Source organism: Ictidomys tridecemlineatus, chromosome 2, assembly GCF_052094955.1.
Source record: "Ictidomys tridecemlineatus isolate mIctTri1 chromosome 2, mIctTri1.hap1, whole genome shotgun sequence".
Classification (NCBI taxonomy): Eukaryota; Metazoa; Chordata; class Mammalia; order Rodentia; family Sciuridae; genus Ictidomys; species Ictidomys tridecemlineatus.
Genome location: NC_135478.1, coordinates 178,469,627 through 178,496,636, shown reverse-complemented (window position 1 = coordinate 178,496,636; position 27,010 = coordinate 178,469,627). Strand labels below are relative to the sequence as shown.

Below are 27,010 nucleotides of genomic sequence, written 5' to 3'. Positions count from 1 at the left end.
AAGCACTTCCATGGAATATTCTATCCTAAACAGGGCAAGGGGTTATATTACAAAGGAACAGGTGAGCATAGCTTCACCCATGGGGCTGTAGGAAGCACACCCAGGCATGAAGACACAGTCACTCCAACCCTAGAAGAGCGGGGCAGTCTAGCAGCATGGGTGCCTGACAACATATTGCCCAGCAGGAGAGTTAACTCAGTCACACGCGAGGTTGGTCCCCCACAGAGGTGCACTAACATGCCTGGTGACCTTGTTCATTTCAAAAGCACCTATGATGTTCTCCCCTTATGATGAGTCTTCCCAAGTGTGCATGCACACTTTACACGTGTTTCTAAAGAGTGTTTGTGTGTATGCATGCACATGTACCTGTATTTCATCACAGCCTATCATCTCTTCTCCCCAGGAATGGAGTTCTTAAAGTGACCCAGAAGGTACCTGAGCATTTGGTACTGCCATAGACTAAGCATAAGGCAAGGACCAGGGCACCTGGGTCCTCCTGCACACTTTTAGGTTCCCCAGACAGCACCAAGCCATGGCCAGTTGAAGCAGCCCAGGGATACTAATGTGAGGACTGTGCAAAACCCTCTGACTTGAAGGACACTGACCACTGAGCCCCATGTTCCAAGCAGCCCAGCTGCCTCCCCAGCACCAGGAGGAAACACAACAAGGAAGTCTTGGGAAGGCCCAGAATTTATTGTTTTTCAATACCAACAGGGGCTTTGCAGGACACAGGTCCAGGCTCCCCAGGTCCAACCAGGGCGTTGTTTCCACAGCTCTGGCCAGGGAGGCTGCTGCTCACCAAGGGGAGACCTTAGGCCTGATGAGTCCTGGTCTATTATCTTCCTGTCTCAGGGCGAAGCAAGGAGCTGCTCGCAACTGGGGCTGGGCAGAGTGCTGGGTGGCTGGTCCCCGGTGAGCAGGACTGGAGGGCAGGCCTCAGGAGGGATACAGTGGGCTTCATGCTCCACCAGGCCTGCAGGACACTGGCAGCCAGGAACACAGGGCCTCACACAGTGGGCTTCCAGGTCTCCAAGGGGAACATGCTGGTTGAAGCAGGTGCGGGGACAGGGTGGGCCACACTCATCAAACACAAATCCACGGTCCAGGGGGCAGCCCATCACTGCAGGCAGAGTGGAAAGCGGGGTCACAGGGATCCCCAACACTGCTTCAGTTGTATACCCCCTCCTTGCTGGCCTCTAAATATCGACCCCATCTGGGCTGAGCTTTGGGCTACCCTTCTTTGCACTGTCCCCTCCCCCAATGCTGGGCATCACCCCCTCACCACAGAGTGTAGGGCCCCGCCAGGCAGGTGTCACCCCTGCCTGGCGACAGTGGCTGGCATAGGCTTCCAAGACATCACAGAGGCAGGTGTCAGCTGAGGAGCCAGGGCCACAAGCACATAGGTCATACACACAGGCAGCAAAGAAGGGCTCCGGTGGCACCACAGCATGGCAGCGATGGAATGGGGAGGATCTCAGCAGCCCACACCGGGCATTGGCCTCACGCCTGGCACGATAACCTGCTGCCCGGCATGGATCCACTTCCTGGCCTGCAGAACAAGGCCGGCCAGGACTTGGCCCCTCTGGAACCTAGGTGGGGAGAGCAACCTTGAGGTGAGCCTTGATCTTTGCATGTGGGGCCTTTGAAGCTCTTCCCAGACAGTCATTTGTTTTAACCTCAAAAACTCCAATAAAAGCAAAGGAAGCACTGTTTACCTTCTCCTTGACCTCATATTACAGATGAAAAACCAAGGCCCACGGTAAGTGAGCAACTTTTTTAAGGTCAGCCTTTCACAGGTTCTGGCTCCTGTGCCACTCACCTGCCAGCTGTTCCCAAATGCAGCTTCTGTAGGCAGGAGCAGCCCGTCAGGGCCCTGTAGATCATCCTGGGCAAAGCCATTGAAGTTCCCACAAAGTCCACAAGTCTGGCCCCGGTAGGAGCCTGGCACGCTCACCTCCACCTGGGACTGCCCATCCCACAGTACCTGTGCAGAGAGGCCCGGGACTGGGAAATGGGGAAGGAGAAGGACCCCCAAAAGCCCAGGTTCATCATGGTCCCATGCACTGAGGTGGCACACCCTGTGCAATAGCAGAGGAAGATAAACAAGTACAGACTCCCCATGGAGAGGATGTCGCCTTGGCCTGGGCCAAGTTGGCACATGTGGTGCATCCCAGGGCAAACACGACAGGAAGTGCTGCCATGGCTTCCATCTGTATCCCTAAACTGGGCCCAAAGTGGAATGCAGCCCACTTCCAGAGATTCGCAGTCTCCTGGGCACTCGGGCCTTACACAAGACAGAGCACAATTGAGTCTGGATCAGAAGTGCACACAGCTTGATTTTAAGAATTTATAAGCTGTGCTTCTGGCCAGGGGCAGGGAACAAGTTTCTCTTCCACATAGGAATCAGGAGGAACCTCAGATATCTCCTAGGAGACTTTGGTTGACATCCTCCCGACCCCTAGGAACCCCATTCTCACACTTGAGAAAACTGAGGTCCAGAGAAGGTTGGTAGTAGCTCAAGAGCTCCAGTGTAGGAGTGGCTGAGCCAAGATTAAAACTAGGCGCTGAACTCCTCTGGCTGCCCCAGAGGTCTCTGTGCCGGATTTCTTTCCTGGGAATCCAGCAGAACTCTCCCACCTCCACTATCTCATTAGGTCCAGGATGTAAGGGCACTCCCACTCCCTCTACAGATACAGAAACTTTAACAGGCCCAAGACTCCCCAGCCCTGGGTTTGGAAGCACAGCCCCAACCAGCTTTCTCCCTTTTGCCACACCTTGAGCCCAGGCTGGGTGTGCAGGATCACAGAGCGTCCCCACAGCTCCACATACAGCAGAGGCTCCTGCAGGAAGGGCAGGGCCACTGGGCTGCCATCCACCTGTAGAAAAGGCCAAAGTGGAATAGAGAGGTGCACCGCACAGGACCAGCTTTCCCTGGGTCTTCTGCTCACCATGACTGTCTTGCCGTGCAGCAGCTGCACAACCATGTCTCCCAACAGCACTGCCACCTCTTGGGTCCAGGCCACACCTCTGCGGCCCCGGTCATTGTTGGTCACATGCACACTATGGGGAAAAAAGGTCAGTGTGACAAGATTCAGCTAGGTCGTGTGTAGGGGTAAAGGGAAGGGAGAGGAGGTGCGCACCTGAAGTCCCCGCCATGGCAGTCTTTGGCCAGCACATAGCTGCAGCTGCCCTGGAAGTGCAGCAGGCGGCCGTCGAAGGTGCGGTAGTGGGGGTCTCCGAAGGCCATGCAGGAAGCGGGCCGGGGTAGGCAGCGAGGGCAGCAACTGCCAGGACTCAGGGCAGGGGCCTCGTCCTGGCCTCAGCCCCAGACACCTTCAGACCCGGGGAGCTCCAGCCCACGCTCTGGGAGCCACCCCATCTCCCAGCCTCTCATGCCTGCTCCCGGGCTCACTGCGAGCAGACTCAGGGCACCACCTGGTGGCTACTTTAGGAACAGCACCTTCCCTCCTACCCGTCGGCTCCCAGACTCGGCGGAAACTCAGCCTCCTAGTCTCCACCCCTGTCGCCCTGGGATGGCAGTGCCAGGTGCAACCTTGCCTCCACTGCTTCAACCTCAGCACTCACCTGGCCACAAGAAAGCGGTGGACAGCGCTGGCTCTGGCAGCGCACAGTGCCAGCCACGCAAGAGCAGCTGGTGCAGGTGTCCACTGCCCAGTGCTCCCCGACAGCCACCTGACGGCCCTGGTGGACACACGACTGGGTGGGAGCTGAAGGGACAAGAGACACGATGGGTTGGCACCTCCCCCATATATGCGCCAGGTCTCTCTTCCCCCTCCCCATCGTTCTGGCCCCTCACCTTGGCATTGCTCACAGCAGCTGCCAGGCTTGGGCACTTTCAGCCAGCCATGGGGACAGGAAAGGGCCTGGCACTCCTCAAGGTGGCATTCCACATGACCCCGCTGCAGACAACATCCTTGCTGTAGGCATTTTCTGCAAGACCTGGAGTCCCTGGCCTCACATTTCTGGGGGCCTCCTAGGCAGCAGCCCCTTCTGGCTGCCTACCCCTACCCCACAGGAACACCCATACTGTGATCCAAGCAGGTAATAAAATCCAGCCCCCAACTCCTTACCCCAGCACAGAGATGCCTCAGCCCCTCAAAGACCCCATATTTGCTGATGGATGCCCTGTGCTCTTCTCTGGGTCTATCTATATGGTCCACCCCTCCCCCACCACATCTTCTCCCAGGTTACTTGGCAGGTGCAAGCAATGCAGGCGTTGCTGGGGTCCCGCCAGCTCTCTCCATCGGCCACTCTCCGGCCACTGGCCTCTACCACACATTCTAAGGAGAAATGAATGGGAGCCATCCAGCTGTGCCCTCCCTCCCTGGAGCTCGCTCTGAGCATCTGGGTAGCGAAGTGCCCACCCGATTCCACCAACACCTTGGTGGTGCTGATTTCCTCAATCAATATACAGAAAGCTGGATGTCATTAGGGCCAGAGGCCCAAAGGGCCAGAGCCTGGAACCTTTTCCTGGACACAGCTGCTAGATCCACAGTGCAGTGTCCTGTTAGTGGCCTGAGGTTCCTGAGATCTTGGAAAAGCCTCAGGCCAGGACTTGAGAATCCAGACTTCATCCCCCACCTCCCTCTGCCTCATGGGTCTCTTCTCCACCCCAACATATAGGCTCTACATTTCTACAACAGAATGAAAACTGAGTGCAGACCCCAAGCCACCTCCTGAATGTCACCACCTCCCATGTCTCTCCTGGGATCCTTTCTCACAGCAGCTGCCAGGTTGGTCACTTACCCTGGCACACAGGGCAGCAGCTCCCTGGGGGAATATGGTGCTCCAACAGGGGACAGCTGAGCTGAGGACAGGCCCGGTGAGTGCAGAGCCATGTCAGGTCCTGTTCATTGTCATGTGAACACAGTGGGTAGAGCACAGCAGTGTTGGCAGGACATAGTTACGAGTAGGATGTGGGTGAGATGTGACATTCAGGACAAATGAGCAAAGTTCAGGTGAGCCCACAGACCACAGAGGAGGATGGGATTCAGAGCCCCTAGGGCAGGAGGACTCACCTGGCACTGGCAGGTGTAGCAGGGGTCTAGTGGGGCCAGCTCAGAGCCCAGCAGGCCCTCTGTGCAGTTACTCAGCGCCTCTGTGAAGACAAGACCCAGTGTGGGGGATGAAAGGGTCGGGGGCAGGGACTGCCACCCTAGCTGTCTCCAGAGTTCTTGGGCCCAAGGTGTATTTACTAGCATTTTTGACTCCAGGGAGGATAAATGTGCTTCCCTTTAGCTCAGCAAAGAAAAGTTTGGTCTTTCTAAAGGAATTTTGCCAGGTATCAAGATGGGAACCCTGAAAACTGATAGTATGACTCCTTCAGCCTGAGGCCACTAGGAACAGCCAGACTTCTGGACCTGCTCTCTGTTACTTCCTTTGATATAATTTGGCTCAAACAGAATAACAACCATAAAGAGCCAGACTTCCCAGGTTCTAATCTTGTCTCCAGCACTCAATTCCGGTGCCATTTTCAGGCAAATTAATCAACCTCTCAAGACCTCAGTTTCTTCATCTGTAAAAAGGTAATTGTGAAAATTAAATGAAATAGTGTTCATTAGAAGCCCTATGTGCAGTGTGCGGCATGCATTAGGTGCTTAACAAATGATCCTTCTTCTAATCTCCGGAAGTATTATCCACTTCTCACTCTAGCAAGTATTTTAAGAATAGTTCTCCCTGATGGATGGTGGTGATAGGTGCATAATTATGAATATTTTTAACATCACTGAACTATACACTTAAATATAGTTAAGATAGTAAATTATACATTATATGTATTTTGCCACAATAAGAAATTATAAAAAAGGGAGGAGAATGTGGTCCTCATCCTATAAAGCACATCTTACATATGTGGGATCACATTAGCCTGCCTTGCAAAGCTAGGTTATCATTTCAAAGCTGGTATACTACCAGATGCTGAAAAAATATTACTTTCATAACAAATATGTAATGGCTGTGTCAGGTAAACTGCAAGGATTAAATCCAGGAAATAAATCCAAAAAATAATTTGACTGTCTTTCTTTTGGGGGTGGTACTGGGGATTAAATCCAGGAGTGCTCTCTGCCAAACTACATCCCCAGCCCCTTTTACTTTTTATTTTGAGACAGGATCTAACTAAATTGCTGAGGGTCTCACTAATTTTCTGAGGTTGCCCTCAAACTTGTGATCCTCCTGTCTCAGCCTCCTGAGTTGCTGGGATTATAGGTATGTGCCACTGCACCAGACTAATTTGACTATCTTTTTGTATTTGAATGAATAACATTTCTTTATTCTTCTTCCCAATCTTTAAAGTCATTATTCCAAAAAGAAAGAAAATGTGGGAGGGACAGACAGAACAGAAAACAGAATAGCTCCCTCCACCCCTGAGACTGACCATTCAATGCCCTGCTGGTCCTCACCTCACAACCTGCAAGGAGTCAACAACTAGTTCAACTGCCACCCTGCAGCGCCACCTGCTGGGCAAGAAGCTGTACTAATTGCACTCCACTTGAGAGCTGCAAGGGGCCACAGCCAGCTTCCCTCTCTCCCCTTGGGGCTGTGCAGACCACATTCGCCAGTGCAAGGCTTACAGAACAGTCCCCTGGAGCCAGGAAAGGGTGGGAAGGGGCAGGGGAGGAGGGCTGGCTAGCTGTTCCAGCATCAACCTGGGGTGGCTGCACTTCCCTCATCTACTTCCGTCTCCCGGGACTCACGGGCACAGGTGGGGCAGCAGTGCTGGGCATCAGGGGGCAGAAGCTGGCTAGGTGGGCAGTCCAGCAGGCTGGGACACTGCCGCCGGCGACAGTGAAGGCTGGGAGGCCCCTCAGACTGTGACTACAACAAGAATGAATGAGCCGGAAGTGGGTCCCAGGCCATGAAAGCCAAGAGCCATCCCCTTCCCTGGTTTCCGGGTACCCCATCTGCTTGCTGTGCCATTCTCCAGGCTGTGGGTGGCCCAACTCTGAAGAGAGTGTCTCCCTAAACTAGCCCCCCACCAGTGTCCTAATTCCCAGAGGTGATGTCACTTCCCCTTTCAGTCACTTGGGCCTGAACCCTCATGTGACTTTTGACCTTCTGTCCTCTCATGCCATCCTCCCCCTCTCTCCTGATCTATGACATCATTCACCTTCCATGGCTCACCATTACCTTTGGATGCATTTGCACACCAGTTGGCCCTGCCACGCCCTCTACCCCCCCACCCCACAGTCTGTCCAGGAGCGCTTGTGCACTGCTCACTCCACACTCGGGCCCTGTGCCCTGTGTCTTGATCCAAACTTCTAGTCCTACTGGCCCAAACCCTGCCTCAGCTCCTGGCCTCAGGGTCACACTCTTGACTTGGACTCCCATGGTGCCTGCTCCATGCAATGTCCGGCTTGGCTGGGCCTCCCCAGGATGCCCCCAGCCCTCAGCTCCACCCGTCCTACCTCACAGATGCACAATTCGCAGGGGTCAGCCCCTGGCTGGAAGCTCTCCCCAGGCTCATACTTCCGACCGTCATGCACACAGTCTTGGGGGTGGGGTAAGAGAGAGCAGGGAGTTTTCAGGCTGGCATCATGCCAGGATGGGGTTATCCTCCCTCCAGGTCCCCCTCACCAGGAACTGGGGTGAATGTAAGTAGGGAACACTTCTCCTGGAGCCACCCCCTCTGATGCCCAGTCCAGCACACAGGGAGGTATGACCACCGTGATCCCTCCCTGTTCCAGGTCCCAGTACCAGAGCAACGAGGGCAGCAGTCAGTGGGCCCCTGGTGGGGCTGGGCACAGGAGCTGACACACTGGACACTGGCACAAGTGACGATACCCTCGTGACACATGCAGGAGGAGCAGGGGCTGTCAGGGGGCACCCAGCTACTGCCTTCAGGGTGCTCCTCCCCGTGAGCGAGGCAGCCTGCAGTCCCAGGTGGACAGGAATAAGCTTTGAGTCTGAGATCTGATCATCTGCCCTTGTCCACCACCCCTGTGGTCCCCAGGACATGTGGGCACTAGGAAGGGGTCTACAGGGATGTGGCAGGGAGATGTGCTGGGGCAGAATTCCGATCTGTGTGGAGGGGTCAGAGCACCTAGGTTCTAATCCTGCTCTGTGTCTGCTTGCTAGAACAAGCTGCAAGCAGCAGGCACTGTCTAGCATGGGCAGCACTGGCATACAGCAGGTGGATAATGTATGCACGAGGAATGAATGAACAGCTCTGTCAATGATCATGTGCCTCAGGTATCTCCAGGCCTCGGTCTCCCCTGTGTTAAATGGGATTGCACCTGTCCTGCCATCCTGTCCTCTGGGGGAAAGTGGGGCTGCTGTGCTGGCTTTGTGTGAACTACACCATGCTGAGTGGTGTCTGGGTGAGTGGCAGCAGGCAAGCTAAGAAAGGCTCATGTTCCTAGCTAGGATGCACATTTCAACTCTGCTACCTACTCACCCCAGTGACCACAGGCAAGTTGTGTTAGCTCTGTATACTTCTATTTTCTTTCTTTCTGGGGATTGAACCCAGGGCCTTGTGCATGTGAGGCAAGCACTCTACCAACTGAGCTATATCCCCAGCCCTGTACCTCTGTTTTCTTGTCTGTAAAATAGATGTAATGGCAGCACTTATCTGGGAAGATTCTGATTAAATGAGATAATAGTAGTAAAGTGCTTCGCTCAGAGCCTGGCACTAAGTAAAGTACTTAGTTCAGAGCCTTAGTTCAGAAAAATGTCAATTATCATGATTATTATTATGAATGGGGTGTGGTTAGGAAGAGGGGCAGCTTCAGGGAAATCTAATGAGCACCTGGAAGAGTGGTCTGGTCAGGGAGAGGGAGGAAGAGCTAAGGTGGACTAGATGATAGTCAAGGGCAGAGGCAAGAAAGGGACAGAGGGTGGACAGGGAGGTGGGAAGGCAGCAGAAGAGCTGAGGGAAGAGTGGGGGGCAGATGGAGGGATACAGGGTGAGGGGCTGAAACATGGGGCAGTCCTGAGGGCCAGGCATACCTCTGCAGCGAGGGCAGCAGCTCCCTGGCTCTGTGACCTGTAACAGGCAGGGCAGGGGTGGGCACCGCAGCCGCACACAGCTGACCTGGCCAGCCTACAGGAGATGCAGAATCAGAGATTTGCCGCAAGACCTGGAGGCGCGGTGGCCCAGCCTCGCCCAGCACCTTCCCAAATCCCTGCTGTACCTGACAGCGACACTGTTCACAGCTGCCTAAGGGCCCCTCAAACTCCTCACCATCCTGGTACTCTCGGCCTTGAGAGAGGCAGCCTGTGGGGGACACACTTCCTGGGTGGGGCCTGTGCCACCCTGCCCTGCCCAACCCCAGGCCTGCAGACATGGAGGGAAGGAAGAGGGGGCCCCAACACATGGAAATGGACTCACTATGGCAAACAGGGCAGAAGCAGGGTCCTGGAGAGGGGTGCGTGCAGAGAACCGAGGAACATGGCTTCTTCTTGCAATGCATGGAACCTTCCTGGGAAAGAGAGGCCATGTTACCACTTCTGACCCCCAAGTCACTCCATCGCATCTTCAGACTAGGCTGTGCTGCCCTTTGGCAGGTGCTCCTACTAAACCTGCCAGGCCCCAACCCCCTCCCTGGCCCAGGAAACCTAAGCCCAACTGTGTCCCCAAGACACTGCAGGCAGAGGGAACTACTTGTGGCCTGGGTGGAGATAACCCCTTCCAAAGAGGATAAGAGATAAAGGTTACCAAGTCCCCAGAGGCACTGCCTCACCTGGCAGGTGCAGAGGGAGCAGGTGGGATCAAGTGGATCAGGAAGGGTTTCTCCAAGGGCAGCAGTGACCCCATGGTAGAAGCATCCTGGCAGAGTGGGGAACGCAATGGGAAGGCCGCCATCAACGGAGTCCTCTGCTGTCACATGCACACACACACACACACACACACACACACACACACACACACACACACAGCCACGCCTGGGGGCCTCCCTCAAAGCTTAGGGAGAGATCAGTGAGGTTAGGAGAGGAAGAAAGTAAGGGATGTGGAGGACAGCCATCAGCTAGGCTGCAGATGGCAAGATTTGCATGCTCCTGTGTGTGTGTGTGTGTGTGTGTGTGTGTGTGTGTGTGTGTGTGTGTGTGTGTGAGGGAAGGCTGATGGGGCTCAGCTGGGTGGCAAAGCTCTAGACTTCTGGCAACCAGGGCCCTGGGGAGCCCTAGCAGGAGGTATGGAAGGGCAGGTGCAGACCTACCCTGACATGTTGGGCAGCAGCGCCCAGGTGGGGTGAGTGGGTGGCTGCAACCCAGAGGCTCACAGGGCTGGCGGCTGCAGGTCACAAATCCTCCCAGGCAGGTGCACAGGTTGCAGGGCTCTCGGGGATCTGAGAATTCCTGGAGACTCAGGTAGGACTCCCCCAGGTACTCACAGCCTTCCAGAGAGGAGAGAGAGAGGGGTGGGTATGGGAAGAAAGGGATGAGAGGAAAGCCAGTTACTTGGTTTTGATCTTGGGTCTAGCAGGGGCCAAGTCCTCAAAGACCTGGTCCCTAGGAGGAAGGCAGGGGACCAGTCCAGGCCAGGAGGCAAAGGAACCACAAGGGGACAAGTGGGTTTGGACTAGACAGCCTGTAAGAAAGTCCCCTGTCCATCTATAGAAGGAAGCCCAGGAGGATCTGTTCCTGAGATAAACACTCAGCAGGCCACCGGCATAGAGCTGGGAGTAGCCCAAGTGGGTTAGGTGGTGGAGGCCCAGGGTATCCCCTTTCCAATGCTGTTTCAAGCCCTCTTGTTACTCAAGGATGGTAATGGGGCCCCATGGTGCGGTCAGCCTGTGCTGGGCTCCTCTCTGATGCTGACTCACAGCCCTTTTTAAAAGGAGAGGGTAAGCTAGGCATGGTGGCTCATGCTTACAATTCCAGCAGCATTGGAACCTGAAGCAGGAGTATCACAAGTTCAAAGCCAGCCTCAGCAACTTAGTGAGGCCCTAAGTAACTTAGCAAGACCCTGTCTCAAAATAAAACGGCTGGTGATGTGGCTCAGTGGTTAAGCACCACTGGGTTTAATCCCTGAGTGAGCCTGAATCTCAGGCTCTAGTCTTGACAGGAAAAAGTATCTAACTAGAAGCTAACAATATTATATTTTAATTGTATTCATGTACTGTATGATATAACTCCTTTCTAAATAAATTTAAAATAATAAGTGAGTTCATTTGAAGAAAAGTATTAAATAAACTACAGTTGGTAGGAGGTGTATAGCAAAAAATTCTAAGCTAGTACAAAGACTTGGGAACTGGGTCTGGTTCGACTCTTTTTTATAGGAGTTAAAAATTAGGCTTGGGGGGTGGAATTGTGGCTCAGTGGTACAGCACTTGTGAGGCATTGGGTTCAATCCTGAGCAGTACATAAAAATAAATAAATAAAGTAAAGGTATTGTGTCCATCTACAACTAAAAATATTTTTTAAAAAGAAAGAAAGAGGCTGGGCATGGTGGCTTAGGCCTATAATCCCAGCAACTTGAGAGGCTGAGGCAGGAGGATCTCAAGTTCAAAGCCTCAGCAATGGTGAGGTACTATGCAACTCAGTGAGACCCTGTCTCTAAATAAAATACAAAAAAAGGTCTGGGGATGTGGCTCAGTGGTTGAGTGCCCCTGAGTTCAATCTCACCCCCCCCCAAAAAAAAAGGGAAAGAAAAAAAATTAGGCCCAGGACAATTATTTAACTTGTCCAAGATCACACAGACACGCGGTATCAAAGACAAGAGCAAATACAGACTTTAGTCTAGGACGTTCAGTCTCTGAGGCTCCCTCTTCTCCCCCATCTCCCTATACAAGGTCTCACTCTATTGCCTAGGATGGTCTCAACTCAGGGGTTCAAGCGATCCTCCTGCCTAGAGTAGCTGGGCTACAGTCCTGCACCACCGCACCTGGCTCAGAGCCTTTTTCTTTCTGTAAAAAGTATTCTAGGTCTTCCCAAGAACGCTGACCCAGCTCTCCAGTCCTCCCCTGGCTCCCCTCAGTCCCTATCCCCTGCCTCTCACCATCACAGGCAGGACAGCAGCCGTCCCTGGCCGGGAAGGGGCACTGTGCTGGGGCACAAACCCTGGGCTCACAACTGACGCTGCCCTCCCAGCAGAGGCACGTGTGGCAAGCAACGCTGGGTGATGGGAAGCGCTCCCCGCTGGCGAACTCCTTCCCCTGGTACAGGCAGCCTAGGGAGAAGGGCGAGGGCTGGGCTGAGGGGCGGTGGGCGGCTAGCTCCCAGTCCCTGATGAAGGACAATGGTCCTTACTGTGTGCGGGGTGTGTGAGAGAGAGAGAGAGAGAGAGAGAGAGAGAGAGAGAGTGTGTGTGTGTGTGTGTGTGTGTGATGGGGATGGAACACTGGGCCTCCTGCATCATAGCCAAGTGCTCTGCCGCTGAGCTACACCCCCAGTCCTACATTACTGAGAACCCCAGTGTGGGAGGCCGGGTGGTGGAGAGAGATCCAGGTGGCAGAGCATCCGGGGCTGAGCAGGGGGCGCCAAGCAAAGGGCGCTGGCGTGGCCGGTGCAGGCAGTGGCCAGGAGATGAGGCCGCTGACCAGTCCGGAGGAGACGCCCAGGCGGTACCATCGCAAGAGGGGCAGCAGGGTCCCTGGCGTGGATGGGCGCAGAGTGCGGGCAGGCAGGGCAGACGCTGGCAGGACACCGAGCCATCGAGGCAGAGGCAGCGACGGCAGGGGTCGCCGGGCGGGGAGAAGTGTTCCTGGTGGCGGGCGGGGACAGTGAACCCAGGCCACATGCAGCCCGCGGGAGAAGCTGCGGGGAGAGAAATTGCAAGAAGAGCGTCCAGGGAGGGGGCGCCAAGGGCTCCTGGGGAGCAGCGGCCAAAGAGTGCGGTTCCTACCCGGGCACTGCGGGCAGCAGTCTCCCTGTGGCAGGACCGGCTCTGGACAGGGCAGCGGCGGGCAGCGGCGGGCCAGGCACTGCACGTTGCCCCCCTGCGGATGGATAGATGCCAGCCCGGTGAGTGGGAGGAGGCCAGGGAGACCCCCACCCCTTTCCACCCCATCTCTTGGACCCCTCCTGACTTCCCCAAGTCCCACCTCCACTCTGTTGAGCTCCTCTTTTCTGTCGCACTCACCAGGCAGTGACACAAACGGCAGGGGTCAGATGGGTGAGGGAAATCTGCTCCGTTGGGGTACTCTTTCCCACCATAGGCACAGCCTAGGGAAGGGGCAGCTATAGGTCTGGGGGAGGCTCTGCTGTGCCCAGGCCTAAATGCCTGTAGGGTGGGGCAGAGCTGTACCAGAAGCACCCCCTCCGAATCCCATTGACCTCACCACTGCAGTTGTTCTGGCAGCAGGTACCAGGCAGCGGGTGGGCACAGAGGGCCTTGGGGCAGGCCCGAGGCTGACAGAGGGCATGGCCTTCCTGACACTGACACTCCTGGCAGGGGTCTCCAGGGTGGGAGAAGCTCTCACCATCCACAAACACCTGTTTCTCCAGGATGCAGTCTGGGAAGTATACAGTGGGGACAGGAACAGAGCAAAGGCTGACAGCACTAGGTACAGAAGAAAGCCCCTCTGCCCATGGAGTCCAGAGCCACTGGGAAAGTACCAGCTTGGGAGTTGCCCCCAAGGAGGGCCGTGTGCACCTGTGCATGCAAGTATATTGCTCCAAGCGTATGCTAGTGTGTGTGTGTGTGTGTGTGTGTGTGTGTGTGTGTGCATTTGAGCTTGTACCTGCAGGCAGTTTTGTCTCTGAGGGTGAAGGGGTGAAGAGCTTACACACATGTGCCTGGTTTGTGACACGCACCCTAGCACAGAATTCTCCATGCATGTAGAGATAATGTCCCACTGCACCCCAGCACCCGGTTTCCTACATGGCAGATGCAAACACTTGTTGCAGGACCCTGTTATTCAGGTGCATATGTGAGTATCTGAAAGGTGGGCATTGGAAGAGGAAGTGTACAAAGGGTTAATAAATCCCTACTCTCCACCCACCCACACCCTATAAGTTCCAGAGAATTCTTAGCTGTGAGGAACCAAAAATAGTTTAGAAAGACATCCATCAGGCTTATGGGACCATGAGCAAAAAGCACATACCTGGACACTTGGGGCAGCACTGGCTGGGTCCACTCTGAGGCCTGGCACAGGTCATGGGAGGACAGTAGACCAAAGAGCACCTCACAGTCCCATCCTGGGAGCAGGGGAGAGGGCCATGGGGGCAGGCCCCAGGAGGGGCTCAGCAGGGCAGCACAAGCCTCAGCAGGTACCTCACAGCGGCAGGTGTGGCAAGGGCTGTCGGCATCCGTGAAGTTCAGCCCATTGGCATACACTTGGCCATGGTAGGTGCAGCTCTCACAGCTGGGGCAGCAGGCACCTGGCAGGGCAGGCTGGTCAGGGTGGGTTGGGCAAAGCAAGGGAAGAAAGCCAAGATCTGGGCAAGAATACTCACCAGGAGGCTGGGTGGGGTGCTGGCAAGGGGTTGGGGGGCAGAGCACAGCCCTGCACACAGGCATCCCATCTTGGCAGGAGCAGGAAGTGCAGGGCTGACCATCGGGCTCCCACTGGACCCCCTCAGCAAACTCTTCTCCATCAAGCACACAGGCTACAGCAAGGGGGGCTGTCACCATGGCAACTGGAAGACCTCCCACCTATCCTGTCCTCACCAACCCTCAGAGACTCTGGCTCATCACCGCCCCCCCCCCCAATTAGGCTCTGCACACTCTGGAATGATTAGTGGACCCTCTCCCTTTACTGCAAAGAAGCAAGGTCCCTCTCCATTCCCCTGGAAGCAGCACCTTTGGCAGTTGCCAACCCCCTCCCCTGCGGCCCCGACACACACCTGGGCAGAGCTGGGGGCCAGAGGTAGGCGGGCCACAGGGAGCGACTGGGCACTCCTGCTCCTCACAGGAGACCTCACCAGCCTAGAAGGAAGGCCAGGTAAGAGGCCCTCAAGGAGTGAGACAGACCTGGGCAGGAGATAGGATTGCCCACCTGGCAAGAGCAGCGAATGCAGCGGCCACTCTCTTGGAGACTGAAAGTCTCCTGACTCTGATACTGGTGTCCCTGGTACTCACAGCCTGGACAGGAGGACAGGAGGCTAAGAGGACAGGGCTGGCAGCTGACAGAGAAACCTCATGCTACCCCAAAACATCCATTCTCCCCTCTGACAAAGAACACACAGCCATGTCTTCCTGGAGACCCTGCCAGCACCCTCTTCATACCACAGCATCACTTTGCCATGAGAAGGTGAGGTGGGGACTCTCCTGAGTGGGTACAAGGGAAGTGAAGTCCACCCACCTAGGAACTTCTCTGCAGCCAGTGCCTTCCCCTCCCATGGTCACCCCAGGCCCTACTCACTGTCACAGACTGGACAGCACTGCCCAGGGATCCTGCCTGGGTGTCTGCAGGGCACGGGCGGGCAGGGCAGAGGCTCACACTGGACACTCCCATTCTGCCAATAGGGTCTGGTCAGCAGGCAGCAGGCAGGCCAGGAAGCCAGGCCCTCCCTGCTAGGAAGCCACACTCACAGCACAGCGGCACTGCAAGCAGGGGTCCCCGGAGCCCACTGGCTCCCCGCTGCGGTGCTCCCGCCCATTTAGGAAACAGCCTGCAGAGAAGAGGTGCCCAGACTGCTCAGGGTCCCCTCCCAGCCTCACTCCTGGCCTTCACGGGAGACTGGAGCTGGGCCAGCCATCAGCTTTCTGAGCCCCTCTGGGATCAGCACCCTGATCCACCCACCAACTCACCATCACACACTGGGCAGCAGGTGCCTGGGAGGGGCCGGGCAGGGTATGGGCACAGGCTGGCACATTCTCGCTGGCGGCACTGGATGTGGCCCTCCTGGTAGAGGACAGGATGAGCAGGGGAGAGCTGTCAGGGCTCAGCCACATGGCAGAAACAGCATTGGAGTTCCAGCCATTTGCCCATTGGAGGTTGTTATGGGTTGAACTGTCCCCCAAATGCAAGTACCTCAGAATGTGATCTTATTTGGAAATAGGGTTATAGATATAATTAGTTAAGAAGAGGTTAGCCAGTATAGCTGCACACATCTGTAATCCCAGGAAGGAGGCTGAGGCAAGAGGATTGCAAATTCAATGGTAGAATGCCCTGGAATTCAATCCCCAGTTCCCCCAGCCCCCAAAAGAAAAAAACAACAAAGATGAGAGAATAGTGGTAAGTGGGACCCTCATCCACTATGAGTGGTGTCCTTATAAAAAGGGAGAGGGTAGCGTGCTTGCTTAGCATGTGTGAGGCACTGGGTTCGATTCTCAGCACCACATGTAAATAAGTAAATAAATAATAAAGGCCCATCAATAACTAAAATAAAAAGTAAAAAAAAAAAGAAATCTCCAAATGTTTAAAAAAAGGGAGGGGGCAGGTAGTTTAGACCCAGACACACACGGGAGAATGCCATGAGAAGATGAGGGTGGAGATTCTACAGCCAAGGACTGCCAGCTACCACCAGAAGCTAGGAGACGGGCATGGAGCAGATCCTCCTTCATAGCCCACTGAAAGGACCAACCCTGCTTACACCTTGATCTTGGATTTCTGGCCTCCAGAACCGTGGGAGAATAAATTTCTATTGCTTGGGCCACTCAGTTGGGGTTCTTTGTTATGGCAGCCCCAGGAAATTAATATAGTATAACCTAGCGTATTACTTAAGCACTCTGTGACTTATTATACCTACCTGGAAAAAATAGACATACTTATGGTGGGATGAAATGAGAGAAGGGTTGGTGTGGTGTCCATGGCTGGAAGCTGCTGCTACATTCTTGGGGTCTATTTGCAACAGACACTATCCCTTCAATTCACTCTTCATCCCTGGGCTCTTTACTTTCAACCCCACCAGGGTATGGGCAGTCAGTGACTCTTCTTACAGATGGCAAGGGCCCATGTGAACAGGGAGGGGGAGGACATGTTTCCAGTGGCCTTCACAATGGAGTCCTACTCTTTAGCAGGCCATAGGAAACTCTGGCCCTGGCTCCAGCCCCCATGAGACAACCCTCCTCTGTGTACCTGCCTGACATTAGTGCCTACGGGTCCCTAGCTTCCCTATTCCACTTTCCCCTCCTCAAATCCGACTCATCCTGTAATGTCTAGGCAAATACCATCCCTTCCATGAAGTTGTTCTAGATCTGTGCTGCCCTAGAGCAATGTAATGCAAGTCATGTAGGTCATGTTAAATTCTCTCAGAGCCAACTTTTAAAAAAATAAAAAAAAATAAATAGAGAAAATAAATTTTAATAATATATTCAATTTATCCAATATATTCAAAATATTATTTCAACACAAAACATGTTCACAAGCTATTTTACATTTTGTTTTATCCTAATACATCTTTGGAATTGATGTGCCTTGCACACTTACCTCATCTCAATTCTGACCAGTCACATTTCAAGGGCTCAGGGGACACATGCAGCAGTGGCTATGGAACTGGGTGCCAAAGTCAAACTGTGCTTCTCCCTCAGGGAGTTTCTGCCTGTCATATCCTGTCACCTCTCTCCCCTCCTTCTACCCCTGAGCTCCTTGAGTTAGGACAGATCACAAACCCTGCCAGACACCTGTGCTTACAGCTGGGCACATATGTGTGCATGCTAGGCCCTGGGCTCACAGCACCCAGGATTCAGTCTTCTCCATCACTGTCCCCTCCCACTGCCCAGAGGATCTGTTCAGTGGACTGTAGTTGTGAGGGCAGGGTGGAGTGAGGGACAGCTCAGGTATAGTCTTGGGACTCACCAGGCATTGGCAGATCCGGCAGGGGTCCCCAGGTGCAGTCCATTCTTGGCCATGGTCCCTCTGAGAGCCACCTTCTGTGCAGCCTGGGGCTGGGGACAGAGAGGCCTGGTGGGAGCTGGCCTAGTACCTGGCGTCAGCCTTCTCTCCCTCCTCTGCTCACATGCCTTGGCCAGACCAGGCCATGCCTCGGCCTAGACCCCAGGCAGGGTGAGGCCTCCTCTCTAGCCTACCATTCCCCTGCCTCCCTTGGGCAACACAGCCACACCTACCTACTCAGCTCACCCCTCTCTTTAACCTTGGTCATTTGTGCCTACGTGCACAGTCCCACTAACATCCCCCCAACCCCGAGTGTCAGGGCCAAGTCTTCACTCACACTGTCCCCTCTTCCTGGAATGTCCTCTGCCTTCTCAGCCTATCACCCAGCTAACTGCTCTTTATCCTTAAGTGTTGCCTTAAGTGGCCTTTCCTTCCTGTGTCCAGCTGGATTAGTTCTCCTTCCCCTGAGTTTCCTGGGTACTGGCCCCAGCTTTTATTTCTGCTTTTATGACATTATTTTACAATATTGCCATATAACTCAGGTTTACCCTCTAGTGGTCATCCCAGGGGACTGACCCCTTGACTTCTGTGTTGGGGTTCCCAAAGTAGAAAATCATGATCATTTATTACGCAACACTATGAGATATAGAATATCATCACGTACATCTTACAAATGGGGAAACTGAGGCACAGAGGGACTTAGAGTCCCACAACCACTGTGTGACAATATCAGGATTTGAGCTCAGGCATTGTTGCTCCAGAGCAGGCTTAGACTGGCGATGCTCCCTCACTGGTCAAACCACAGAAGAAATGGTGTAATAGCCCCACTGGGGACTCCGTGAGGAAAGGGTCAGGGGTTCTCACCTTGGCAGGCTGGGCAGCAGTGTCCAGGCCTCAAGACTGGCTCAGGGCAGGGGCTGGGTGGGCACTTCAGGGGCACACAACGAACCAGGCTCCTCTGAAACACACCAATGGCTGTAACTCCAGAGCAGGTGTGGTAGGCAAGTGTTGGGCAGGGATGGAGGGAAAACTTTGCTGGCACCAGCTCTCAAAAGGCATGTGAGGGACTGACAGAGTGTTTGACATGGTCCAAGGTGGGGCAGGGTTGTCCAAAAAAGAGCAGACCTTGCAGAGGTGGCAGGGGACTCACCTGGCAGGAACACTGGAGACAGGGATTGGAGCTGGGCAGGAAGCTGGCCCCCTCCTCATACAGCTGTCCCTCATACTCACAGCCTAAGGAGGGTTGCCAGGATGATAGATGGGTCACTAGAGAGCAGGGAGGGTAGACATCCCCCCAAGGGAAGGCATGACCCCAGGAAGGTACTGGACCGCTGGGGCTGAGGGGGTGGAGCAGGCAGGGCAGGAAGTCACCTGGCCGGCAGACAGGGCAGCACTCTCCAGGTGGAGTGTAGCTCTCCAGGCAGTTGAGCTCAGAGCATGAAGACCCCTGGCACCGCACGGTCCCTGCCTGTGGGCAAACACTAAGCCCTCCCTCCCTCCTCCCTCTCCACTGCCCAAGCTGGGTTACTCTGCTGACCTTGCAGGTCTAGCAGGCTTCAGGACCCATTGCCTGGGTAGAGGTAGCAGCCCTATCTGGCCCCAGATTGGCATGACATGGCCAGGCCTGGCTTGTGCTAAGCAGCAGGTATGTGGGTGGTGGCTGGGGCCAGGTGCTGATTCTCTTACCTGGCAGGTGCAGGTGACACAGGGCTCTGGTTGCCATGTTTCCCCAGCCCTGCGGCCCTCAGGGCAGCCTGAAAAACCAGGCCCAGGCCCACAAGTAAGAGATCCAGAGGACTGAGCACCATACCAAGGGAGCACCATTCAAGGCCCAGACTTCAGAGACTTTGATATTCATTGCACCTTTTCAGCAGATAGGAGTCAAGGGTCTGCCTCTAACATAATCAGTATATTTCTTCTATTTCACAGCAGATGGGAAGTGTGTCTTGAAAGCAGTGCCTTTTTTTTTTCTTTCATCAAAAGCATCATGTAGGTTAACAGTGGCCCTGAGGCATCACATGCCCTGAAAGATGTGTGTATGTATCCTTTTCTTTGAGTTGTACAATTTTATTCTTAAGGTGCTGGGGATGGAACCCAGGGCCTTGTGCGTGCCAGGCAAGTGCTATGCTACTGAGCTACACCAGTGTCCCTTTTCTTTGAGATCCATCAACTCCCAAGGCTTTAGTCCTTGGCTCTGGACAAAATTCTCAGGCTGCATTTCCAGCCCTCACTGGTCTGAGCCTTGCCCTTCCTTTCTCAATGCCAGCTGAGACTTGTCTCCAGATAAGGTTGCTAGATAAAATAGAGGACACTCAGTAACATTTGAGTTTCAGATAAATAACACATAAATTTTTAGTATAAGAATGTCTTAAATATTGCATGGGATATACTTATACTAAAAAATTAGATGCTATTTTAAATTCAAATTGAGCAGTGAACACACACACACACACACACACACACAAAGTGGATCAGATTTAACAAGGCATCCTATATTTTTTATTTGCTGAGTCTGACAACCTGTCCCCACTCTCTACTAGGAACCGGTGTCAACCCCTGTAGAGCTACTGCCTCCTCTTCCTTCCATCTCTCCTATTGTCACTAGACCACTGCTCTCCTAGTTTCCCAAGTTCAATCTCTGTTAATCCCTAGAAGCCAACCAGTCATCAGTTCCTGCCCATCCTTTATAAACATGACCCTCTCCATAGCCTTCTGCCATACCTGATTCCATGCCTACACAACAGCCCTAACAGATCTGCCCCTGCCCCATCTCTCTTCATCCAGCCCATACCAAATGAATATTCCCCAGACACCTCTTTGAACATGCCACACTCTGACTTTTGGGGCTTCAATGGCTCCCCATTGCCCACTCCCACACTCACCAATGTCCAGACTCTAAGGCTTTTAGCAGCCTGTTCCCATGAGCCTTCACTGACTGATGTGTGCCTTAGACCTCTCCCCACCCAGTTCTTGTGCACAAAGGGCCCTCAATTACTCCTCCTTCTGGTGAAATCCCACTTTCTCTTGAAGATCAGCTCAGGCAACCTTTTGTCTATAAAGCCACCCTGACTGGCTGGTCTGTGTCCCTTCCTCTGGCAAACCATATTCTACCTTCTACACTACCTCTCATCTATTCATTGGATCTTAGATCTTGTGTAAAATTAAATATACATTTTTATCTTCTCAACTAGATTAGAAGCTCCCTAAGGAGCTGGAAAAAGGTCCAGTGCCTGTCTCCCTTATGGTTTCTGGCTCTGTCCCGGGCCAGGGTCAGTGTCTGATGACTTGAGCACTGATCATTTACTTCTCTAGCACTGAGAGAGGGAGCTAGCTTACTCACGCCGAGATGGCAGACTACAGCTCTGGGTCCCTAGAACATGTGCAGGAGGGACAACTGAGCCTGGCAGCAGGCTGACCTGGTTCACAGTGTGCACAGCATGCTCCTGGCTCAGGGCAAGGTCCTCTTGGGCATGGTCTCTGGGTACAGGTTATGGTTCCTTCCTGTGGGAAGCAGACTAGAGTGGCTGCGGGGCCTCCAGAACCCCAAACTCTCCCCAGGCTAGGCTTGTCAGGGAGCAAGAGGACGAGTTGGCTTGGACAATACAGGTTTTACTCAGCTCAAAGGCAGAAAAGACATGCTTCAGCCCACCACCATCATCCTTGACCCCTGAGATCCCTCTCTTACAAGTGCCTGCAACTTCCCAGGAGTGAATATCCTAGGAAGGGTATAAAGAACCTTTGCCCAACCTCCCCCCTGGACCTTTCTCCCCCTCCCTTCCTCTCTTTACAATACTGGGAATTTGACCTAGGGGCACTCTACCTCTGAGATACATCCCTAGCCCTTTATTTTTTATTTTAAGTCAGGGTCTCACTAAGTTGCTCAGGCTGACCCTGAATGCAATCCACCCATCTTGGCCTCCTGAGTGGCTGGGATTAAAAGGTGTGTACCAATGTGCCTGCTAAGTGCTTTCACAGTGGAGGAGTGAGGAAGAAAAGGCCGAAAGACGATGGCTTCTGAAGCTGGGAGAGAAAGAACAGGCAGGCAGGGAAGGTCTGAGATAGAAGACCAGGCAAGTGGAAGGGTGGGGACGATGAGGGTCACACAGAGGATAGAGTGAGGAAGGAAGACAGCCTCAGCCCACCACTATCCGCTATCCCCCATGCCACTGTTGGACAGGCCCAAATCAAAGGATTTCGGGGCACCATCAAGAGCATAAGGATTGGCATGTGACACATGCCTATAATCTTAGTGGCTTGGGAGGCTAAGAGGCAAGAGTATCTCAAGTTCAAAGCCAGCATGAGCAATTTGTGAGGCCCTAAGCAGCTCAGTGAGACCCTGTCTCTAAATAAAATACAAAAAGGGCTGGGGATGTGGCTCAGTGGCTAAGCCTCACTGGGTTCAATCCCTGGTACAAAAAAAAATAGTGTGTGAGAATTGAATTCCAGAAAGCAGAACCACTCAGCAAAGTCTGGGGGAGGGGCAGGCAGAACCTGTCACCCAACATTCAGCTACCACTTTGTCAACAGGTAGCTGAAGTGAGATAGACAAGTGAGAGGGTCAGGTTTGGGACAACTAGTTATGTCACAGGAACTCACCTGGCAGTGGCAGATGGAGCAGGTGTCTGGGGAGAAGGTCTCCCCATGGCTGTAGGTCTGACCATTGTGCTTGCAGCCTGAGGAGGGGACAGTGCCACCACTTAGGTACTCAACACCATCTCCAGGTCCTGAGGCAGCACCAGTAGGTGGATGGGGTGGCACTAACCATGACAATGGGGCAGGTTGGGCTGGGGACCACAGCGTGCAGCCCCATCCTGGCAGATGCAGGCCGTACAGGCATCAGGCTCCCAACGAGCCCCTTCAGGCCAGATGCGTCCCAGTCCCCAGCACTGGGAAGAGGCCAGGTGGCACTCACAGGATTCTAGCCGCTTCACCCTTTCCTGCAGGTCCCTGTTCTGGGAGAAGAGAAGGGAAGGGGTAGTAGGCATTGGCTCAACTTCCCCCATTTCTCATGGATTTGTGGGTACAGAAACTGAGGCAGGATGAGAAGGAAAATTGACAATTCCAGAGCAGAGGTCCCCCTCAATCAGCATTTAGCTCAAATAGTTCTCAGGAAACACAGAGCTCCCAAGTCCCTCCTTGGACAAAATGGGGATCTGTCCTCCACCCAATAGTTAAAGACTTCTTTACCCATCCAGAAGCTTCCCTGGTGATGCATTATATGTAGGAGGGATTCTTTCATATTTGCCAAACACATGAGAGACTGAAAATCTGGATGAACAAAATAAAGAACCTGCAGGTTCTTCATGAAAAAAACAGATGTTAAGAACTATTCCGATAAGAACCACTCCATGGGCATTTAAACTTAAACTCTGTTTTAGGGACCCCAGGCCACTCACACCCAAGCCCACCCTCCTCCCCTGACTATGTAAAAGCCATACTACCCAATTCGCAGGGCCCTGCCCATCATACCTGCTCTCTGAGCTCCAGCACCTCAGCCTCTAGCTGCCCCAACCGCTCCTCCAAGGGCTGTCCAGCAAGAGCCAGGGAATGGGTGTGTGCCTGCTGCCTGTAATCATGGATGTCAGCAAGCCCAAAGGGTTCCCTGGGGACAACCTCACCTGAAGGACACAAGAATGAACTGTGGGCCTACAGGCAAGGGCTGGCAAGGTTTCCTGAGTTCTGTCCTCTGAGTCATGCAGGGGAGGAGGGTCACCTCCTGAACTACACTCTATCCATCATCTAAGGAAGGGGACGGAGACTATGGGGGTGTGGTAGTGAAAACTGGGGTGGGGACATGGGAGAAGGTGGAGGAACAAAAGTGGTCCAGACCAACTCTGCCTCCTAATTAGGTGTGACACCCAGGGATACTGATCTACTAGGGACACAGAGCAATCCAGACCTGGGCCTCCCTGCAGCCTGCCCTGAATCTCTGATGACTTTGTCATGGGGTGGGAATGTCAGGATCATCTATCATTTCTTGGGTCAAAGAAGATCCAGGGACCTGACATGTCTTGCTGGAAAGTCCAGGGCCAATGCAGACTCAAGTGCAGAATTGGGGATGCTAGACTCCTGCAAGGGGGCTTCTGTAAGTAGCCATGATCTAGTAGGAGTCTTTTCATGAGAGCAGTCCCACCCTCCCCTGTCTACACCTGTCAAAAAAAAAAAAAAAAGGCACCACTGCAGGAAAGGTGCTTAGGGAGGGGCAGTTGTCCCCCCACCCCTGCCTGACTACTGTTTCACAGGCCTGTGGCAGAGGGTCTGGTGATCCCACAGGAAGCAAGGCCAGAAAGCAGGGCCTGGCTGCATTTCCTGAAGAATTTTGGGGAAGTGCCAGCAGGGTCTCCACTAGCCTCTAATATTCCAGGCCCAGTGAAGACAGACCTCCCTGGGTTTAGATGATGCTATGCCAGAGCAGTGGGGTGCGTCTCTAAATTCAGGCCTGGGGTGGGAAGGCTGCTGGCACAATCTCACCTTGATCTCTCTCTTGAGTCAGGGAAGTAAGAAGGAGGCAGGGGGCAACATGCTGACTCCAGGGGTTGCTTCCCATAGACATCTAGGGGGGAAGGGGGTGGGCAGTGGAGGGTCCCAGGAGGAGGTGAGAGAGGAAGAGCCTGAGGGAGGGGAGTGAACTTTCACAGCTCAGCTCGCTAGTGAGGCTAGTTTCTGGTGGCTGAAAGGGTTTCTCACTGGGCCTATGAGGCAAGGAAATAATGTCCCCCTACAGCCACTACCAAGCCAGAAGGGGATTCTAGTTCCAGACTAAACTTGCCTCTTGGCTTGGTTAATGCCATCCCACCAATCCAGATACCTAAGTCAGAAATATGGAGCTCAGCATCTCTCTTTTGTACCCCACCCAAATCCCCCTAAAGCTTGCCCCTCCTCTCCTTTTCCCTCTGTCTCTACTGAGAGGCTAAAAAGTCTCCCTAGCTTCCAGCTAGCTGCTCCTCTCTCTCAGGTGACCTTCTGAATTACAAGCTGAAGTCTCCCAGCCAAAAGCTCAAATGTGACCTCTCACCAGCTCCACCCATCTTTCCAGCCTGCCCTGCTACCTACCCCTATCAGAGATTCTAAGCCCCCAGATTTACTTCACCAGCACTCTCATGTTCTCATTTCCATCTCTTGTGCAGGTCATCTTGTCACTGGGAATGGCACTTTGTCTTGGCATGACCCCAAGACCCAACTTCCTTCCCATTCACACTAGGCTGCCCACTATGTGGTCTTAGCATATGAAACCTTCCACCCAAGCCTGAGTTTACCCGGCTTATCACCCTACCGCTATGGCTCTGCATCCCAGGTCACTCCTCCAGTCCTGCTTAAGCAGGCACAAAAAGGGGGTCAGGAAGGCCCAAGGGCTCCTCTGGCGACCCCAGGTGAAGACAGGGCCAATCCCTCACCTGGAGACACCTGCTGAAAGGGCTCCCAAGAGTGACACAAACCTGGTTGCTCCCCTCTAAGCCTCCCCCTGTTCAGTCCCTGCAGAAAGCCCTCCATTCCTGCCTGACCCCTGGCAGAGGGCCAGACTCAGAGTCAACTCCCATGGCCGAACTCCTTCCCCCACCCCCCCACTCTGCTTCCTCATGACAAATAATTAACTTCAGACTCAGGCAGATTCAGGGCTGCCTCTCTCCCACCCCACCGCTGCCTGCAAGAACCCCTCTGCCCAGATAGCCGGAGGCCCTTTCCCATTCCCGGACTTCTGCCTTAGTCGCGGTCTCCCCAGCCCCGATCGCCCCACAGACAGGGAGGACAGAAAGGACCCAGGCTGGCCCGAGGGGCGCGCAGCCCAGCTGAGCAGGGAGGAGCAGCCCGGGCCCCAGAGCGTCCTGGAGGCTGGACGGAGCAAGAGGCGGGGGCACACTGTGGTCCCCAGGTCCTTGGCTCCCAACTCACCTCCCGTGGCGACGCTGCCTCCAGTCAGCGCCAGGCTCCCGAGCTGCAGGACCAGGGGCAGGAGCGCGGCCCCTGCCATGGCCATGCTCGCTCCTCCCGCCCAGCTCGGCTTGCCTTGCTGTCTACCGTCTCGGCTCAGCAGGCGCTGGGGAAGGCGGGGTGGGGAGACAGACCGCCTCCCACCCAGTCTTTGTTCAGGGAGGGCCCCTGGCTTCCATCATTCAGCCCCGTGGCGCCTGCTTCCCCGATGGGCACCTCGCCCAGGGGCCCCAACAGGGTCCTGACCCAGAGAGCAGACGAAGTCCCCAGTGGGGCGGGTGTGGGGGTGGGGAATGTCTCCTGTATGTGATCCAGAAGGAGACCCTGAACATAAACACAAAGTCACTGCTGCTGGGGCTGGGGCTGCCTGTCTCCCTGCCAGTGGAAACCTTCAGGGTTTCTCAGTTTAGCTTTGCCACATCTCAGGAGTTTATGGGAAAAGCAGCTTGAGACCTGGGTTCAAAGTCCCTGTACTCCATGTGGCTTTCCACAGATCCCTAATTTCTCTCAGGGCCTCAGTTTCCCTGTTTGTAAGCTGCAGGTCACAATATCTGCTTTCGAGACTTGCAGGGAGGATAAAGGGAGATTATGTAGATAGAGAACTAAGGAGGGCCAGGAGAGGTGATGCAAGCCTGTAGTTCCATCTACTAGGGAGGCTGAGGCAGGATGATCGAAATTTTGAGGCCAGTCTGAGCAACTTAGGCAGATCCTTTCTCAAAATAAAAATAATGAGAGTTAAAAAGGGCTGGATATGTAGCTCTGCGGTAGATTACTTGTCTAGCCTGTTTGAGGTCCTGCTGTTTCATCCCACAGAGTGTGTGTATGTGTGTGTGAGAGAGGGAGAGGGAGGGAGAGAATATGAATATTTAAGTAATGGTTGGCACATGGTAAGTAGTCAATAAGTAACAAATAATAATAGGTGCTATACCCAGTCTCAGAAATCAAGGGCACCCAAACGACTCCACTCTCCACTCATGAATTTCTTTCCTGGAATGCACTCATCACCTCTATCCCCCCATCACTCCCAGTCTTGGCCCCAAATGTTGAGGCCTCCCCTTACTGGGTCCCAGCCTCCCTTCACTGCTGCTGAGCTCAGGCCTGGCCTGTGGAGTGAGCCTGGGTAGCGGGAGGGAGGAGGCCAAAGGGAGGAAGTGAGGAAAGCTGTCCACGTGGGCCCAAGGCTGGAAAACTCCTCAAGCAGCTGGGAAGCAGAGGGTCAGGGAGTGGGGCCCCAAGCTCACAGGCAAAGAAGGACATTAGAGGCGGAGCTCTGGATCTTGCCAAAACAGTCTCCCTCTGTGTCTTGAAGACCAGGAATCAGAGGCCACCCACCCCCTCCCCAGCCAGGCAGGGACTGAGGTCTCCCCAGTCCTCTCCTCTGGAAAGCTTCAGTAAAGAGAGGT

General features: G+C 54.1%; 1 protein-coding gene across 18 annotated transcripts; it reads right to left on the bottom strand.

Moving 5' to 3' along the window:
- Positions 1-672: 672 nt before the first annotated feature.
- Positions 673-25,835, bottom strand: Kcp (kielin cysteine rich BMP regulator). Of its 18 annotated transcripts, XM_078040250.1 has the most exons (43): positions 25,569-25,793; positions 24,150-24,231; positions 23,148-23,296; positions 22,441-22,630; positions 22,275-22,351; positions 21,095-21,179; positions 19,365-19,432; positions 19,050-19,146; positions 18,829-18,911; positions 18,543-18,636; positions 17,643-17,731; positions 15,653-15,746; positions 15,434-15,513; positions 15,264-15,357; positions 14,898-14,983; positions 14,746-14,827; positions 14,356-14,508; positions 14,174-14,280; positions 14,004-14,097; positions 13,239-13,412; positions 13,040-13,122; positions 12,803-12,896; positions 12,526-12,714; positions 11,957-12,127; positions 10,176-10,352; positions 9,699-9,784; positions 9,347-9,437; positions 9,150-9,232; positions 8,965-9,058; positions 7,714-7,887; positions 7,425-7,507; positions 6,714-6,834; positions 5,040-5,119; positions 4,768-4,867; positions 4,213-4,301; positions 3,818-3,920; positions 3,586-3,728; positions 3,141-3,313; positions 2,949-3,060; positions 2,775-2,876; positions 1,820-1,984; positions 1,283-1,589; positions 673-1,120 (listed from the first exon to the last, which is right to left on the bottom strand). In XM_078040250.1, exons 2-43 carry the CDS (start codon positions 24,229-24,231, stop codon positions 849-851), a joined length of 5,070 nt encoding a protein of 1,689 aa, XP_077896376.1. In that variant the 5' UTR covers positions 25,569-25,793; the 3' UTR covers positions 673-848. The 18 variants fall into 18 exon arrangements, 11 of the variants coding, with proteins under 11 accessions (XP_077896376.1, XP_040147577.2, XP_040147576.2 ...); XM_040291643.2 differs by lacking the exon at positions 24,150-24,231 and having other exon boundaries at positions 8,965-9,001; positions 25,569-25,800; XM_040291642.2 differs by lacking the exon at positions 24,150-24,231 and having other exon boundaries at positions 25,569-25,799.
- Positions 25,836-27,010: the final 1,175 nt, after the last annotated feature.